Source organism: Camponotus vicinus, unplaced genomic scaffold (genome assembly GCF_025532165.1).
Source record: "Camponotus vicinus isolate PSW18456_S1 unplaced genomic scaffold, iyCamVici1.0 SCAF_1, whole genome shotgun sequence".
Lineage (NCBI taxonomy): Eukaryota > Metazoa > Arthropoda > Insecta > Hymenoptera > Formicidae > Camponotus > Camponotus vicinus.
This window is the reverse complement of record NW_028141945.1, coordinates 19,223,307-19,242,433: the sequence shown is the minus strand read 5'-3', so window position 1 is coordinate 19,242,433 and position 19,127 is coordinate 19,223,307. Positions and strand designations below refer to the sequence as shown.

The 19,127-nt window shown below is 28.0% G+C and overlaps 1 protein-coding gene across 3 annotated transcripts in view; it reads left to right on the top strand.

Moving 5' to 3' along the window:
* The first annotated feature begins 4,821 nt into the window (after positions 1-4,821).
* LOC145959320 (aquaporin AQPAn.G) overlaps positions 4,822-19,127 on the top strand; it is a 33,928-nt gene continuing 19,622 nt past the window's right edge. The window contains exons 1-3 of one of the 3 annotated variants that reach the window (XM_083078066.1): positions 4,822-5,051; positions 7,022-7,148; positions 18,933-19,126. In XM_083078066.1, the coding sequence (XP_082934192.1) occupies positions 4,950-5,051; positions 7,022-7,148; positions 18,933-19,126 (423 nt within the window). In that variant the 5' untranslated portion in view covers positions 4,822-4,949. Of the gene's footprint in view, positions 5,052-6,694; positions 6,794-7,021; positions 7,149-15,960; positions 16,299-18,932; position 19,127 lie in introns of those variants that run through there. The other 2 variants (XM_083078067.1, XM_083078068.1) reach the window with 2 other exon arrangements.

The following is a 19,127-nucleotide window of genomic DNA, read 5'->3' as shown; positions in this document are numbered from 1 at the left end:
TATCCAACGATGATGAGCCTCGCATTCGTGCATATCTGAACGCATGCAGGTAAAATGTGAATACTATAAAATTATTGGATATTAAACGCACATAATAATTCTATATTATTGCACAGTAAATTTATAAAATATTTACGACACTTCTAATAAAAATTTGTAAAATTATTTTTGCAATTTTGAAATATCTATCTCACTAACTATGAATAATAAATATAACTGTGAATAATAAAAATTAAAAATCCTTAATAAAAAAAAACAAAAAATTATATACATTTTTTCTGCGCACACATAATAATATTATACAATATTATAGCAATGGAATATGTATTTTATCATATTTTATCTATTATCATTTTAATATATATTTTACACATAAGGTTACTAGTAATAAGCCAATTAACTATAAAACGAATGGAGTAATGATGGCTTCGGACAAAGTGTTCTTCTAGTCGCGTTTTGTTTAGAGTAGAACTATAATTATGCCACATGCTATCGTAATTGTGTAACAACGAGTAGCAATATGCTTAGAACTGCAAGTGCAAATATTACGGCGCAGAGGAGAGTCTTACTGTTGGATAATTATTTTCATTGGAAAAATAACTGAGCTTTTGGCCGCGTTGTTATCCGGATATTGAATCGCGATTTAGAGGTACAGGTGTGCATATTTATTGTGCAAAATTATATGCATTTCATCGACAGGAACGATTAATAAGATAAAATTAATAAATAAGAAGAACAGTAAGAAAATATTGGAAAATTTTATTAAAGACAAAAGAATATAATATAATAAACAATATATATTCATAAAGAAAATAATTATAAGAGAAACATAAAAATAGATAATTTAGAATAGATAACTTTTTAAGGAATTTTTTAAGGAAGAGAAAGAATTAAATATAAAAATATCATAAAAATTTATTAAAATTTAAAGAAAAATTTATATAATAATTTCCTTAAATTAATTAATCATAAAAAGGTTTCTAATCAACCATGAAAGATTCATTTATCATGAAGTTCACTAATTGTCTAAAAATAAACACACATTTGTTATAATATAATAATTAAAATAAAATAAATATAATATACTCAAATTCTTTTTAACAATTCTTTTTAAAAATTCTTTTTTAACAATTATATTAGGATAATACACGAGTTCAATGACATAGAGACAATTCTGATCTATCCTGCCGAAAGCCGATGAATCATTTCGCGTTCTCCGAGTCTGAGCATATTTATTTCACGTAGCGGCACAATAGGATTGTCATCACCAAGTTATTACTGCTCTTTTCACGTGACCGCAACTTGCTACTTCAACTACTTCACCGCTTTGTCCTTTTGTTTAAAAATATGCACGAGACGCGTATCAACGTTTTCATATATATTGGTATTTTTCATATAGTCTATTTAGCAGTTAAAATTATCTATTTAATATCCGTTATAATGAAACATTTAAAAAGAAAAAAAGTATTAAGTTTTAACACATGAAAAATAATATTAAAACTATATAAATATTTAAATAATAGAATAAATAATAATGTAACGAAATAAATAATATAACAAAAGAATTAATATGAATATAAACATAAATAAATAATTTTAATTTTTGTAAATATGATTTAAGAAAACAGATTTACAATATTGAATATTAATAAAATATAATTAATAAGAATAGAGGACAAGACGATTAAAAAATCGCGATTATGTTATCATAACGTGGATCGTTTTTACGCACTATTGACAATTATTAGTGCCCATAACATAAATGAACAGTTTTTTTTTCCTTTTTTATTTGACCTCGTCGCATTATTTCGGTCTCTAGATTCGGTCGGCTCGATAAAAGAAGTTGCCCTGATCGTAATAACGTAATATCGTAATATCGTAATATCGTAATATCGTAATATCGTAAATGTCCACGATTGACATTTTTTCGTTAATGGAGATCTGATCATATTGCAATTTGCCATCTATAAAGTGTTTAAAATTATGGAATATTTATATTATAATAATATTTTATTGTAATAATTAAATTTTACATTTAAATAGATTAATAGATTAATAGATTGAATAGATAAATTTTATATTTAAATAGAAAGACAAAGTGTTATACATGACCTAAAAAAGTTTCGATATTCTTATATTCATGGCTGTTTTTTTATTTATAAATAAATTTATGACATATATATTGTTTTTCCATTAAACATTTAGTGAACTTGAAATTTATAGATTATATATTTTGTATAACACTTATTTTTTCCGTATTTGTATTTAGAAACTTTTTTATTTTGAAATTCAATGATTTCATTAAATCGTGTTCCTAATTTAGATGCGTAAATTCATTTGATGCAGATGCAAATTAATACGAGAAACAGTTTCAGGCACTGCTTCATGTCAAATTTCGAGAGGAGACGGCCAGAAGAAAACCAGACATTCAAGCATATATCAATTTTCGTTTTATCTCAATTAATAGACTCGCATAATCGATAGATCGATATGCAATTATTCTTTCTAAATTGCAACATCATAAGAAGTCGTAATTAATTTTAAAAATAATTTTTCCAATTAGAGCGATACAGGGAAAGATTTGTTTTTCCAATAATTTTACATATTTTTTAAAATAATATTTGAAGCAATATAGATGGATTTAAATTTTATTAAAATGTTTGGAAAAACATCTAATAACTGTTAAAAGACTCTAAAATATACATAAATAATTCCACAAACATATGTAACTAAAACATTTTCACGTAGATACTTTATGATATCGAAAATTCTAAATAATATTATAGTTTCAGAATTTGCAAGAATTTAATTTGCATTATTAATTAAAAAAATCAATATTTTTGTTAAATTTTTTTGTTAATATTTTTATAATAATTTTTTAATATTATAATTTAATTTTAACAACTTTTATATTTATCTTCCTTATGATTCTTTTTGTTTTTTTTCTATATGTTTTAAATATATTTTCTTATATAATTACGCTTCGATTTAAATTCTTTTGCGAAAGATAGAAACTATCTCCAAAGTTGTTTCTGAAAATCGATATAATAAATCAATTTTGGCGAATACTTAAAATTCCTTCTGGAGATGAGACTGATACATTTCATTTTTAATAAATTGATACATATGCGATTATGCGAATAATATCGTTACACGTCGCAAGTCGATCGTTACGGGTGGGCGAGTGCAAGAAACTGCAGATATGACGTTTCCCCCTTGTTCATCGTGTCTATCAGCTGACCTCACGTATGCTAATTGTCGCGGTTTTATCTGCACGCGAGCTCACCATCGTCGTAATATCAGTTAACTACTGCGAAATAGAACGCTCGGAGGGATTGTGTCGAGATGGGGGAGGATCGAGGAATTTGAAATAACAAATAACTTAACAGCAAATCATCCGGTTGGCTTTTTAATCATGAATTCCACGGAATAATAAAATTTTAACGTAGCTTGATAAAAAATTATTTAGTTAATTAATTTCCATCATTTACAAAATACTACGAAGTGGATAAAATCGGTAATTTGGGAAGAAGATGTGCGTGAAATTAGATTAAATTGAATGAAATTAATTTAATGGCACTCAATTAAATTACATTACGATAATAAGTAATTAAATATTTTGACATCAGTACTTTGTAATATTGTAAATTGTAATTATTCAATTAATTATTTTTGCCACTTAAAAGATATTATGAAGCAGATTAAATTGATAGTTTCGGAAAAAGATGATGTAATCCTATATGTGAAATTAGATCAAATTAAATTGAGTTAAATTACAATTTTATGACGCGCTAAATTAAATTATGTTACAAAAATAATTAGTGATTAAAGCAGATCAATTAAGATATTTCTATAATAATTAAATTATCAAGATATAGTGATATATGATATCAAGAAAGTATTCTAGTATTTTGTGTATAAAATTCAAGGTAAATATCTTTAGCTTTGTTTGAGGAAGTTGCTTCCGTATTATTAACAACGCGAGAATCTCATAAAATTTCCGACCCAATTGCAAGTAATATCGCAGGCGAGATCTAATTGTAAGTAAGCTGCGAGAATAAAATTGGTCGTTGTAGACGTTGACCGGAAGTCCTCGGTCAGAGATTCCCGGCGTAAAATCTCACTAACGGAATCTTATCAACGGCCTTGGCAGTGCCCACTGTGTTTAATACGGTCGGAGATTTATGTCAAAGGCCAAAGGTCTTATGTGAAGTGGTGAATTATATGAAAGTTAAAGGAGATAAAAAGAGGAGCGAGGAACAAATATATTTAGGATTATCAAATCTGGATTTATAATATCGTAAAAAAGAAAAAAGGGCAAAATAAAGGGAAAAAAAAGAAAAAAAGAGAGAAAAAGGGAGCAAGAGAAGAGAGGATAGAAGAGAAGTAGAGAAAGAAACATAGAATTGAAAAGATTGTAAGAAGAAAAAAAAACGAAATTATATAATTTATTTAATTATAAAAGATTGTAATAATTTCGTAGAAAGCTTTATTCGAACTAGGAATCCATCACTCATCATTAACTTAAGAACATAGTCACTTCTTCGCTTCAAACACTCGAAGATGATTTCCTCGGTTCTCGATTTTATCAGCTATTTGCTCGGCTTGATTTCATTGGATTGATTGTGCGACAACAACAACAGTATCGAGGACGACGTAAGTAGACCGATACAACCGGAACATTGCGAGCAGAAGCATCACGTCACGCAACTCGACGAGGTTGCTGCCAAGGTCGTCATATGCATCGCTACCACCACCATCACCCTCGTTGGAACGATGGGGGTAAATCGTGGCGGACCTTCCCAGTGACCGTCCACTGGTCGTCGTTTCGCGAGGTCAGTCCTGTCGCTTGCAGGATGCGAGGGTGATCCAGGAAGTCTCGGTGGCGGGTTGATGGCCGAGAGTGGCAGGTCGTGGCTTGCAAACTGCAGAGCCTGGCCGCCACGAGGATGCCACGTCCTGGCGAGAGGAACTCCTACTTGAAACTGTGGCGCGAGTTTCTCGTCTTCAACACAGCCACCAAGAAGCTTGGTTTGAATCGTCGTCCGGGGGTGAGTTCCTTCTCTTTCTCATTAATTCTTCAGGAGTTGGTGATCATGATTTGTAAATGCGATTCTTGAAATTGACGATCGACTCTTTGATATTGTCGCGTGTGACAAATAAAAAAATCTATAAAGTAATTTTCAAGCGTATATTATGAGTATAAATATAAAAATTATTTATAGAAATTTATGCCTTTTTTTTAATAACAATTCTAAATTTTCTAAAAAAAAGCAGTTTTTCTTTTTAAATTTTAGCCTTTAATTTTACAAGTAACTTTAGAGTCTTACAAATAATTACGAATAAAATCTTAGGAATTTAATTTTTCAAATAAATAAAATTTATTCATAAAATAAATTTTTTTTTCATTTTAAAGAATATGATATTTAAATATTTTTTTACATAAACGTGTTTGGAAAACTAAATAAAACAGAATTCTCACCGCTCGGTATCGTCAATTATAATTTCGATAATAAAGAGAGATATAAAATATTTGCAATTACACATATAAATATAATTACACATGTTTACCGCTGCGTGTGTAATTATAAATATAACTTATCTCGTATCTCGACATATAAAATATTGTTTTTATCAGTTTTTATTGTTGCGCAGTCGGGCGCGATTTTCATTACTTTCGCAAACGAAAGATAAGTTACGCTCTTTTGTTCGAACACCGCTTTCGCAAGCTGTGACGTTACCGAGATAATTATGATGCAAAGATAAGAGCAATACAGAAGGCTCTTATCATTGTACTTGAATCATGAGCCAGAATTTGTCGCGAATATATACGCTCGATTATCTTTAACCGCATGAAGTCACTATAAAATAAGACGAAGAAAGTCTCCTGACAGCTGCTTATGCAGCAAATTTTTACTGCAATTTGTACAATTTTTAAGATTTACACATATATGCAAATATTTGGTCCTCTATTTTTCGTATATTTCATGATGGACATGAGAATTTTCGAACTAGAAGACACACGTTAATTAGATTTTCACCAAGTAACTAATGAACTCTAAAAACAGTCGAATATGGATAATAGTTATTTTGTAGGACAATAAAATGGAATAAGGATAAGATATTTTGCAAAGACTCCACAAAAAATTTCTCCAATTTTTATTATTAATTAAATACAATACTTTACATTAATTTGTAATTAACTTTTACATTAATTAATTCCGTAAATTGTTTTAATGATTTTATTAATTTATTAATTGCGGAAAAGAGAGAGGGTAAAATAAGTCAATATTTTATTTTATTGCAATACATCTCTTTAAAAATAAAAGATAACAGACATTAAATTAATATGAGAGATCAAAAAAAATTATTTTTCTCTTAATTATAATTTATTTTTCTCTCTCTTTATTATAAAAAATCCTTCGATCTTCTCATCGAACTTGGCATGATTCATGATTCAAGGTTGACAGAGGCGCTAATATGTCGAATTTGACGAGGAATTAGCAACTATCCTAATACGCGATCGAGACCTCGATAAAGAATGCAGTTGCATAGTGAAAGACTTAACGAAATAGTCCAGATCGTCATTTTTATCGCCTTGTTAAACCTATAAAAAACTGTTCAAAATTTCAATTATACGTGATAAGTCTAAAAACAAATCATCTTGTTAATTATCTATATCATTTTTATACTTTTGTTTGCATCAATAATGTATTGTTCATATCCGTGCAACGTTTCGCATCGCAATATGAACAGCAATTTGAATATCATGAATCGCAGGATTGGACAATTGGTATAATGCCATACAAGATATTAAAAGATAGTAATAACTAATATTTACAAGTTTTTACATTCCAGAATGTCTGTTTCAATTTTTGTTAAAATGAGGAATGCTTATCCTGAGAATCGAATAATGTTTGTTATTTGAAAAATTAGAAAAAGATGAGGAAACTACTCAAGAACTGCTGACTCAGGGGAATTACGTGTTATTAATGATCTGTATTAAATCCTTAAATTCCAGAAACCTGGCGGGATGAATGTCTCCACGGTGTTTCCTGAAGGGTACGTGGAAAATGACCGAATACAGCGTCGTGCACCATCGGTACCTAAGGAAGGAGAGCAAGGATTTAATTTGGAACGATATCAGCGTAAGTACAATTTTGCTTAATTTTATATGTATTTTAGATCTATCTATTTTTAAACATAAAAAGAGAAGAAGACATAATTATCAAAAGGGGGAAAATAAATAATATATATAATATTAAAAAATAAAATATATATTAAAAAATTTTTTATAATTTAAATTTAACAATTCTTTATATAAATTATTTTATTTTTTATTATCTTCAATTTTTATTTTATGTAAGTCACGTTCTGCAAAATAATGTATTATGAAAAACTGTTATTATTCATAAATCTAAATTCTGAAATTATCTTGTATTACGCTTTCACATATGACTAAGTTTTAATCTAATCTATGAACTTAAAAAATCTATTAAAACCTTTAAATATTACCTTTTTATATGTATTAAAATATAAAATAAAATAAAATATATAAAATAAAATATATTTGCATATTTAAATTAATACGAACTCACAGATATGAATTTTACTTATCTATAGCTAATAGCTGACAGAACTTTAATATATGTTTTATTCGATTTTCCTGCAGAAAAGTATTATTTATCACTCCCACGGAAATCGATTTTTTTATTATATACGTAACTATATCAAAACAAAAGGCGTATTTTTGTTACAGAAATATCTTGCAAAAGTTATTTAACGTCGTATCTACACAATCGCTTCGCTGCATATCGTTATGCAATTATGAAACTAAAAAAAAAAATAAATAACGTATTATATCGCGTGTCATCGTGTCCCGAGAAAGGGATCACGAGGCAATTCTCCGTTTAATTAATTTCTGCGGGGAAATCCTAACATACGATAATGTCACTGTAATGCAATTTACTATAATCTTACTAGAATTCTTAATTCTTGCAATTGTGTATCAAAGTAATTGTCATGACACATTAAATGAAATTTCTAGATATTTCTATTAATGTGTATATTGGACGCAAAATATAATATTCTCTCTCTCAAGTAATTTTAATTTTTTCAATTTATAATTTTTTTTATTATAATTTTAATATAAATTCTCTATATTTACATACATATTATTCATTATGAGAGGATATGGCAATATTATAAAATATTCCGTATTTTTATTTATATTATAAATAAATTACACTTTTTCTAAATCAATAGAATGAAATTTCAACATTCTTTTGCCATAATTTTGATTATTTATTACATTATATTGCAACGAATTCCCTATTTTATCGACAGAAAAGTATAGCTGTATCTGCTCTATACGCGTTTAATTTTACATCGCTTTAAATCGCCCTCGATAGATTGCGACTCACGAAAAGAAAGTGAAAATGTCCAGACTGTATATTCGAAAATTGTTTAATATAATTTATTGTTAGTATAATTTTGTTCTTTGTCTTTTATAAAATGAAATCTTGATAATAAATTGAATAATAAATAACAGATTTTCAATATATAAATTAGTCACATTACAATACGTAAATAATTATTATATTCTTAAAATTTTCATAGAGAAGTCAGATGTGTTTTCTAGTTTCCTTTATGTATCTTATATTTTAGAACTTTTTAAATAAGGTTATCACCGGTCATTTCTGAACAAAACTGGCGAGTTACAATACGAAAGATATGGTATTACGTTTTACGTTCTAATTATCGATAATTACAATACTTATTGCGCAAAAAAAAATACGGCTTGATTATTTTATTTCATATTTTGCAAATATTAAAATATATATTCTTTATTTTATTATATTTGGACTTTTAAAAATACGATAAATATAATGAAGAATTTTATTCTTCCTTTGAATATTACATTTTATATCAATATTGCTAATTGGTATTTTTAAAAAATTACAAATTTCTCATTTTATTTATATTTTTGTTCATTAAATTAAAATTTTATATTTCTTCTTTATTTTATTTTCACCTCCAAATTTCGAAATGTTTCTAAAAAGTGGAAAGATTATATTTAGTCAATGAAATAACCTCGGCTTGAGGTGTAAACGGAAATAAGCGAATTGAACGGAACGGAAATTTTTGCATTCCGTGGCTTTGTTGATGTGCCTCATTTTCTATGCGTCAACAATTATAGTGTTCTCGGCTGTAATTCGCAACGGCGGCTTCCGCGCGCGCGATTAGCATCTGCCGTTAATGTTATTCGTTCGAGAAATTGTGCCCTAACCACCTCGATGATCATCGCATTATTGCGACGATCGGCGATGCGTGTTTACGAGTTGTTAATTCATTATTACGCGCAGAAAGAATGAGCTCTTTAATCGCGTATCGCTAACCCGTCATTCTATCGCTATTCTTCTCGCCGACATACTATTAATTATCTCTCCGAACAGCCGCGACAGGAATATTCTTCGAACGTACGCCGGTAGAATTTTTTTTTAATGAATTCAGAATTTGTTGCATTCTCGCGTAAGTTCGTGTCTCGGTTTCTTAACATAAATAATATTTAAACTCTTAAAAGTAAATAAAAATCCAAAAGTTGAACTTAAGTTCATTTCTTCAATAGACTCTTTTCTCGCGCGATTTATTGCTATACTTGTTTTATTATTAATATTTCCCTCATTCGCATACACTTAAATTAGATGCGAAATTATGATTGTCATGTAAAATTTATTTTACGAGTCTTCCGGAGACGCGATGCAATTAAATTTTATGCATTTATGACGAGCCGAAGAGTCTCACAACAATTCTCACCTTGAATTAAAATTTAAAATTTGTTTGTAAAATTGCGAAAAATAACTTGTTATTTAACTACCGTCCATGAAGCGTAAAACTTTCAGGCATAAAAGTAAATTTAAATAAAATAAAATAAAGTAAAGTAAATAATTTTTATAACGTTTCAAAATCATGATAATAAGTATGACCTATGATTTAGAAAAAAAGATTTAATTGATACAAATAGTCGTAAAAATTATAAAACCATCAACGATACTCACATATCATGACATGTGATTATTCATTTTTTTATCGTTATATTATTATGTTTTATAACATATTTTTTTCTTGGAAAGTTGTATCGTAACATATTAATTCGACGCGTTTTAATGATAAATTTTTCGAACATTTGTCAATATTTCTCTAGTAAAAATTTGATTTAAAGTCTTTTTCATAAGTTTTGTATATTAAATATTGCAATAATAGCTTAAAATTAAAATATATGATAAGCAAGTTTGTTTAATTAAATGTATAATAAATTTACTTAAGTTGACTTATAATAAATCAATTTATTTTACCTTCAAATTTATATTAAATTATTCTTTTCAAAATTACGTTAAATAAATGTAATTTGCATAGTTTAGCATTTACAATTTCCATTATCACTATCTTATGACCTTATAATTAGAGAATCAAGGAAATATTATTTATTTAGAGTGATGGATTGTCGATCGAAATGAGGCTTAACAAAACATTAGAAAATACGGAGATATTTATTCAATTAGTTATCAACTTTTGCTTAAGAAGGATCTAGGCAAAAAGATTGAAATTAATTCTACAGAGAGCAACTTGTACTACGAATATTAATATAAACACTATGCAAGATGTATTTTGAGTATATTAGCATGTACGAATGTATTGTTTATATTCTTGACATTATTATTTACCGAACTTTTATCTTTTATTATTCTGATATTTTTTTACTACAAGAGTTTGTGATTAATTCATGATCGATCTGATAGAATTGAGATATCCTCTCCGAAATTTCAATGTTAAGATTATACGGATTTCGATATTAAATATTTATCATGTACAATAAAACGCGATATATATGTTATTCATGACAATGATAATTATTACAAATCTTAAATGATTTAATCGCTACCGGATTAATCAATATCTTTCCTAGTTTTTATTATATCAGCATTCACATCCGTATCTCAAAATTAATATGTCTTGATCGATAAATTTGAATGTAACTAAATATTATTATATAAAAATCGAATAAATATATCCAATATCATATGAAATGCAGAAAAAAAGTCGAAAAAGCAATTATTAGAAAAGATATTTTATCGATCGTTAAATGTAAATTAGAAAGATTTATTTAATCCGAATGATTATGAACGATTTTCCTTTAGATCAATTGCACGCCACACTTTTGCATCGCTAATAATAAGTCGCGAAAGTGATTGATCAGACTAGACAACTGATTATGAAGTACAATTTATAAATGTCATGCGCAAAATACATGCGATTCGATTCAATTAATAAAACTTTTCCATGTAGTATATCAATGATTAATAATAATACATATAAATTATCTGTTGCCTTAAGCGAAACAAATTATTTCCGCTCGCATATATCGCGTAAAATTTGCGTAAGCGCAAGCTGTGTTAGCTTATTTATAAATAGTTAATATATATTGCTTAACATTCTCATTCGAGAATCTTAAGTAAATTAAAATAAAATATGTTTTTCCAAATAATAAATAAATATCTCCTAGGAAATATACTGAAGGAACTTGAGCTGAACAAAACATCCTCTTATATAACATAATATATATAATATCTTCCGAATTTAACGGATCTCCTTCTTACGCGGTAAAATACAGACGCATTATTAGGAATCTTATTGTTAGAAGTCATTACGGAAATTGAAGGAGTTAAATGGAAAAAAATCAATGATCTCATCAGAATTACGCTAAATCATTCTTCGATCGCGATGCCTTGTTCACCGGACATGTCATTAAAACATCGCGGTATGTTTTGCATTGAAACACCGTGATTCCTTCTCCCTCCCCTTGCAAATTTCCGAACGCGAATTGCGCGTTTTCTCAGAACAGCGCATAATCGTCCTTCACTCGCGCTATCGCGACGAATCTACTTAATCGCATGCCTAATTTCGCATATATGATAGACGATTAAGCAAAATTGAACTATTAAGTATTAAACTACTTACTATTTTTCCACTTTGATCGTTAAAGAGAGCTCTTTGCTGCGAAGATGCAATCAATGTTGCTGCCTCGAACGGTTCGATACATGTGTAATAAATCTAATTGACTTACATTTATCTCATAATTACTAATTATACGACTAATCGTTAAAATAGCTAATGGTTATTAAATAATAATTCGCAAGTGATGTATCTTTTAATTATTCAAAAATTTGCAATAAATCTAGTTTACCATTAATAAATTTTTACGTTTCTTAAATTGATCAAATATTTTGCTTTTATTTGAATATATTTTTCTCATTAAATCTTATATTTGTCGTCATTATTTTTTTTCTATAAACAGTTTGTCTAATGAAATTTATTTATATTGAATTGTGCGTATTTAAAAATAATATTAATATTAAACCCATAATAAAAAATAAAATTTTTGAATGATATTAACGTTAAATAATAATATAGAACTTTCATCTAATTTTCTATTACATTTATATTTTATATTGTATTTTTTTTCGTTACATTTTTATTATACTATTTCGCACTTTCTTCCTCTCTCTCTTTTCTCGGATTATCTAATTTTATTTATTTCATTTCTGGATTAACAATACATGAATAAATATGTTTCCTATGTTTAGAATAATTATTTCGGGACAAATCGATTTGCTTTTAAATAATGAAATTTCTTGAATAATGCAATAAAGTGTTCGACGAGGATTCTTCAATAACGGATAATTGTTAATATTTTTACATAAATGCTTTTCGAATTTCGAGCCACATTTTATTGAGAGATTCTTTCACAGTAATTTTCACGGAATATCAAACAAAACAATAAATCCGCGTGTTACATCTTCAATCTTCAGACTAATGTGTGACTCAATATTTCATTGAGTTTTATTATCATTTTAATGTTACTGTGATTCTGACCAGTTAGAAGCTGTCACGATAACAAAGATAAATACACTCTATCTTACATTTACAATTACCATAAAATGAATAACGAATAAGAAGGCAAATTAAAGAGGAATTTTCATATTTCTCCGTTGTTTCTTTTTCGAAATTATATCTATAATAATTATATCTATAATATGCGATTTAATAGCGAGTATTAACTGTGATAATAAAATAAAATTTGCAGTAACACATTACAGAGTAGATACATCTCCATCGATATTTAGTGCAACAATATATTTTTTATTATTAATTTTTTTTATTTTTGATTATTAAATTTCTATCACAATCAATACAGTAAATAACGAGATGTAATATATGCACTAACATATGGCGTGTAAGACGCGCGCATGTAAGGAATTCTCTTTGCGGATTACGTATACAAGCAACACAGATGTAATTATTCTCGTGGCAAGTGTGGCGCGCAAGAATGTAATACGAGTGCAACAGCAACGACGAATGCACAACGCTAATTGCGGAAGTTATTTACAACCAAGTCGCTTCGCCGCCGCGTAACGACCCAATTAATAGCGTTTAATTACCGTGTCTATTGCCACTATGTTCTGCCGAGAGGATCGAGAAAAGAGAGAGAATCTTCTCGACGGCGCAATATTTGTCTTCCGCAGGTAGCGTTGATAAACATTGATAACGCATTATGATGTAAAAAATATGCGTATCATTCATTTTCAACAGAAAAATTAAATATCGTAAAAATTAAGAGAAAAAAAGATTTTATTTCGTGGAGTAAATTGGAAAATTGGAGAATATTTTTAGACAGCGTAAAAAAATCGAATTATTTTATTTTTATTATAAATTATGGAGAAATAAATTCGTATAGTGTAGTTTTTTTTTCAGAATTTTTATCATTTTAATTTTTACTCCATGGATACATTATATTCTTATTCGTATTATTTATATTATATAAATATAGTAATAACAAAGTGGGATGAAAAAATTCTCTCAACTTTCGACTTATTCAGTACGTTTATTTTTTCTGTATCTCGCCAAGGACGTGGTATCGATAGAGTTTGCAAGCATTTTTATATCGCTCCGCAACTCGACTTAATGTACATCACGTTGAATTGAATTTTTATAACGAAAGAGATCGCCTCTCGTCACACCCACGCGAGAGCGATTTTTCAGCTTGGGCGTTAAAAGCGTATCTTTTTATTCAGCGACGAAAATGAAAGTGAAGAAAGAGAGAGAGAGAAAGAGAGAGAGAGAGAGAGAGAGAGAGAGAGAGAAAGAGGCGGAAAAAGAGAGAAAGATCGAATTACATGAAATCAAATTGGATTGTTTCGATGTATCATATCATCCATAAATTTATCATCACAGATTAATCTACTTTTTAAGTTACAATATGCAAAATTAATTTAAAATATTTTATATATTAAATGTACATTTACAGTATATTAAAACTAGTTTAATATTTTTATATAAAACCTGTAGCTTAGTTTCCATAATTAGACTGTATTGAATTGTTTTGTCATTTCTTATTTGCCGTATATATTTTAAAGTCCTATTTTAAATTATTAATTATTTCTCTTAAAAATATTTGTATATATATTTGATATTTTTGTATGTCTTTTCTCTATTTTTTATTATTTTTTTCTTTTATTGTTATGTCTCTTCTCTTTTTATTATTTGCTTACACATTACCTTTTATTTTTCAAATAACGTGCATTAATGTTTTTTTTGCATACGTACTAAAAAACTAATAGCTAAAAAGAAATTTCTAAATTGTAAATTTAAAAAAAATGGGAAACAATCTCTAATGAATAAACAAATGAAAAATGGATGATGATAGAAAATCGACGATGAAAAATCTGCGGCGAATTGAAAGTTGCTGTTCTTAAACGTGTTTTTTTATAAATACCTACAATTAGAATTTCAATGAATTATACAAGAATGCAAATCAGAAAGTTAGTATTGATTGTTAAAGGTCATCTATCTGTTAAATAAGATTCGCAAATTCATGAATGACACTGTCCACGCGCGCGCGCAGGGCGAGGCACGTGCGTTATACATATCGAATGTTTCCGCATGGCACTCATGTGGATAGTTGTTTCACTACGACATGCATTATAAATTCCCAGTTTTCAAACTACTGTTCGATAATGTAGTTTTTTACAATTAACTAATTAATGACCAATTAGATAATTAATGATAATTATAATAAATGATTATAAGAGATATATATGCAAAATTTGTATCCAATAAATCGGAAAAGTGCATTTTTGCAAACGAAAAACTTGACTGATAACGTCGAAAAAATATGAAGAAATGTTGGAAATATATTCCAGATTTTGTAAATAATTCGTAGGCTTGGACGCGAAAATTTTCTAATTTTGAAATTTCATACATATGTTTGAAATTTTGCAATAATTTTCTTGGTATCTTAAAAAAAATTACAAAATTATATTATAATTAAATTACATTCTGTAATTGTGTGTCGGGTTATAATTTAAAAACAAATTTTTGTTTACTTTTATGAGATACTTTCAAATTATTTTAAATTTATTTGTATTTTTAATTTTTATTATTAAATTATTATTATTAATTATCTTAAATTTATTTGTATTTTTAATTTGTATTATTTATTTGCATTATTAAAATAATATTAACTTATTTGTATTTTTAATATCTTAATGATAATTTTTCATAAATTAATAATAGAATTTTTAGAATAGAATTAATGATAAAATTTCTTTGATATCATAACTTATATTGGAACGATAAGCTCCATCGCGGGTTTAAAAGGAACGCGTCGCTTATCATAAGTGCGCGATAGATCGGTTTTGCATTCTGACAGATCGAGAATGACAGAATCTCCCCAGGTGTGAGCGATCCTCGACTTCTTCCATCCTCAAGAAGCTTTCGCCGCACGTTCGGTGGGAGGCCGAAGAGGTGACAGGAGGGCGGCAGGGAGATCCGCGCGCGCGCGCGTTGTTTGGAAAGAGGGAGGACCCCGTGGTTGGCGAACGCAAGCGATATATGAAGGCGAAACTCGCGCGCACGTCGCCCAGAAACTCTCTCACGTGGTGTGCACTCGCGATAGCGCAGGAAGTGCCGGTCCTCCGCTCTCTTCGCGTTTTCCCACGCATAGACATATTCCGATTTTCCACATTTCCTAAGAGAAAATTTCCGACAGTGTTGAAAGTTAGTGACAAGTACGCCCGAAAACGTTGTCGAGGGCATTTCTGCCTTGGAGGTTGTCGAGTACGATCGAAATCGGCTCGTCTTCGCCAACGTGGGGAACTTCCTCGAGAAGACTTAAGGGAAATCCGAAGGGGTGATAGAGTGAACTGGTGTTGGAGCAATCATGAGCAAACAGTGGAAAGGTATTGAAGGAAGCTTGCGGGAACAGTATGTAATTGATGATTAAATATCCTTGTTAAATATGCTTTTTGTGAATCGAGAACTGGATCGAGAGTGAAAGAGAAAAAAATGTTTACCAGAGAGAAAATTAATCAACTCTATCTTTATATAATATGTCTGTTAAAATTTCTTGTAGACTTATTATATCACGTAAATTATCTTATTTTCTTAAGATAGTTATTTAATTTTCTAGATTTATTATATTATAAATTATCTTGTCTCTTTTAAATATATTATTTTTATTTTATTCATGCATTCTCCTCTTAGAACTTAATCAAAAAAAGATAAGATCTCTCTAAGAGACGTTAAATTTTTTCAGGTCAATGATTCGAAGACTTTAACAAAATCTGTATATTTCTATAAATAAAATATACATAAATGTAAAATTACATTAATAGATAAGTAATATTTACATTTCACTCAAAAATGTACTAACGATAAATGTCGAGAATGGAATCAGAGAGTCTCTTAAATGTCTTAAAGTGTTTCAAGCATGCGGAAAGATTTATTAACATAAAATTTTCATCCCGATCACACGTGTAGAAAAAAAAAAGAGGAAGTAATCGATAAAAATTATGAGTGGAAGAATGGGATTCAAGGTAGTATTTGTCGTGACGATGCATGCAAACGAAGATATGCGTCGTTTGTTGACTGTATAGCAAATTACATAGGCAAACTGCGCGCTGTGATCAAAAATATAACCTGTATATAAGGTGTCGTAAAAAGAAAGATACTCTTATTTGTTAAAATCTGCTAAAATAAATCGTATAAAATGACAATTGCTTTATGAACATTTTAATTATATGTTAAAATTAATACAACAAAATAAATGATATCATTGATCAAAATAATATAGTAGAATATTAAAAAATATTAAAAAATTAGAAAAATATATTAAATATACAAAAATAAACTATTTAAAAATATATTATCGAGATTAAAGGTGAAAATTTAAGAATTCTATAAATAAACAAGTATTTAAAAAATATTAACAATTAGAATTCATAAAAATCATATTTCGCATTATCCGTATTACTGTGCTTTGATAAGTTTTTACAAGTTCTATAACAAAATAATAACCCAGACAAGATTAAAACGTCTTAAAAAATAAAAATTATGTCTTGTAACATCTTTTAGATGCGCGTAAGTAATTCTCTAAGAGTTAGATTTATAATTATTTAATATTTCAGATAAATAAGTAATGATTACAAAAAGATAATTTTTTTAATTTAATACAATAAGTTGTGAAAATCAAAATTTATTCTTTTAAACCGCGTACATGCGTTTCGATAATAGCGCATGCATGTACGCGTTTTCGCTTGTGTGCTTGTGTCATTCCCTCCAGTAACTATAGTCATAGTTTATATTAGCAGGATTTTTAAAACAGTTATTAAATAATAAATAGTATTTTTTTCTAAAATTAAGCATTAGTAGACATATAAAGATAAATATAGACTATATAGACTCTAAAGATAGATTTAGATTTGTTGTATATGTTCGTATTTTGCAACATTGTATCATCGTATCGTAAATAAGTATTGTAAATAAGTACAGCAAAAGACTGTAACTTTCTTAATATATTTAATTAATTTTATTATTTTTGAGTTTAAAATATTCTTTCATTTTACAATATAAACTTTATAGTTAAAATTTTTTTTTTAAATTATACTACAAATAGAATTTTAGAAATAAGTGTTATTTACAAGTGTTAATTACAGAGCAAAAAATATACTTATTGATGATAATGGTGGGGTTTAATAGTATTATTAAATGGTTTAATAATATTATTATATTCTGTAATTTTGCTTTATATTAATGAATAAATAAGTTAAGTTTACAAAAATCAAAATAATCTATTTTTATTTGCTAAATTTAAAAGAAAAGTTAAATTAGAATTAAGTAGAATTACTTGGAATTTCCCGGTAATTTGCAATACATGTACAAATTTTTGATAAGTGAGACACTCCTCGTGTTTTGACGTTCAAAACTATTCGGGAAATTTTTCACAATAGTCGGACACTTAACTTTCATCTTTAATTTGTATCGAACATTTATTTTGGATATGTTATCACGTGGATGTCTTTTAATCATGTCTTTTAATCACAACTGCGTAATCCACTTCACTGCACTTCAATAGACGGTGGGACACATGTTTTTACATATCATTTGATATCGTGATAAAAATTTAATATCCTTCATTATTATTTCTCTTTTCAATCTTTTTTAAAGTCTCTAATTTAATTTACAAATTAATATAAACTGAAACTATAAATTAATTAATAAGTAAATTAAATGAAAAAATAATAATTACAAAAATTGATTGAATTAATAAAAAAGATTATAGATAAATTTTAAATTAAAAAATTCTTACACGTCACAAAAATTTCTTGATTTTTTTCTTTGATTATTTTTAAATATAAAAAATATATAAGAATCATTGTAAAATTGAATCCATAAGAATTTTTTAAATCAAGTAGATTAAATTATGGTTGCAAAAATTAAAATTATAAAAATTAGATGAATTTTTTCTTCAAGAAAAAAGCTTAAATTTTTAGAAAAATAAAATGAATTTAACTTTATGATTTTTTTTTTTTCAGGTATTAAGGAGTTTGTCGGCTTTGAGGAGGTCACCAAGCTCGACTTCCTGGTGATGCTGTTCGCCGAGATTCTGGGCACGTTCCTGTTGGTCGTCATAGGCTGTGCCTCCTGCGTTACGTGGATAGAAAATACGCCACCGACTGTTGTGCATATTGCATTCACCTTTGGCCTCGCCGTGGCAAGTTTGGCTCAGG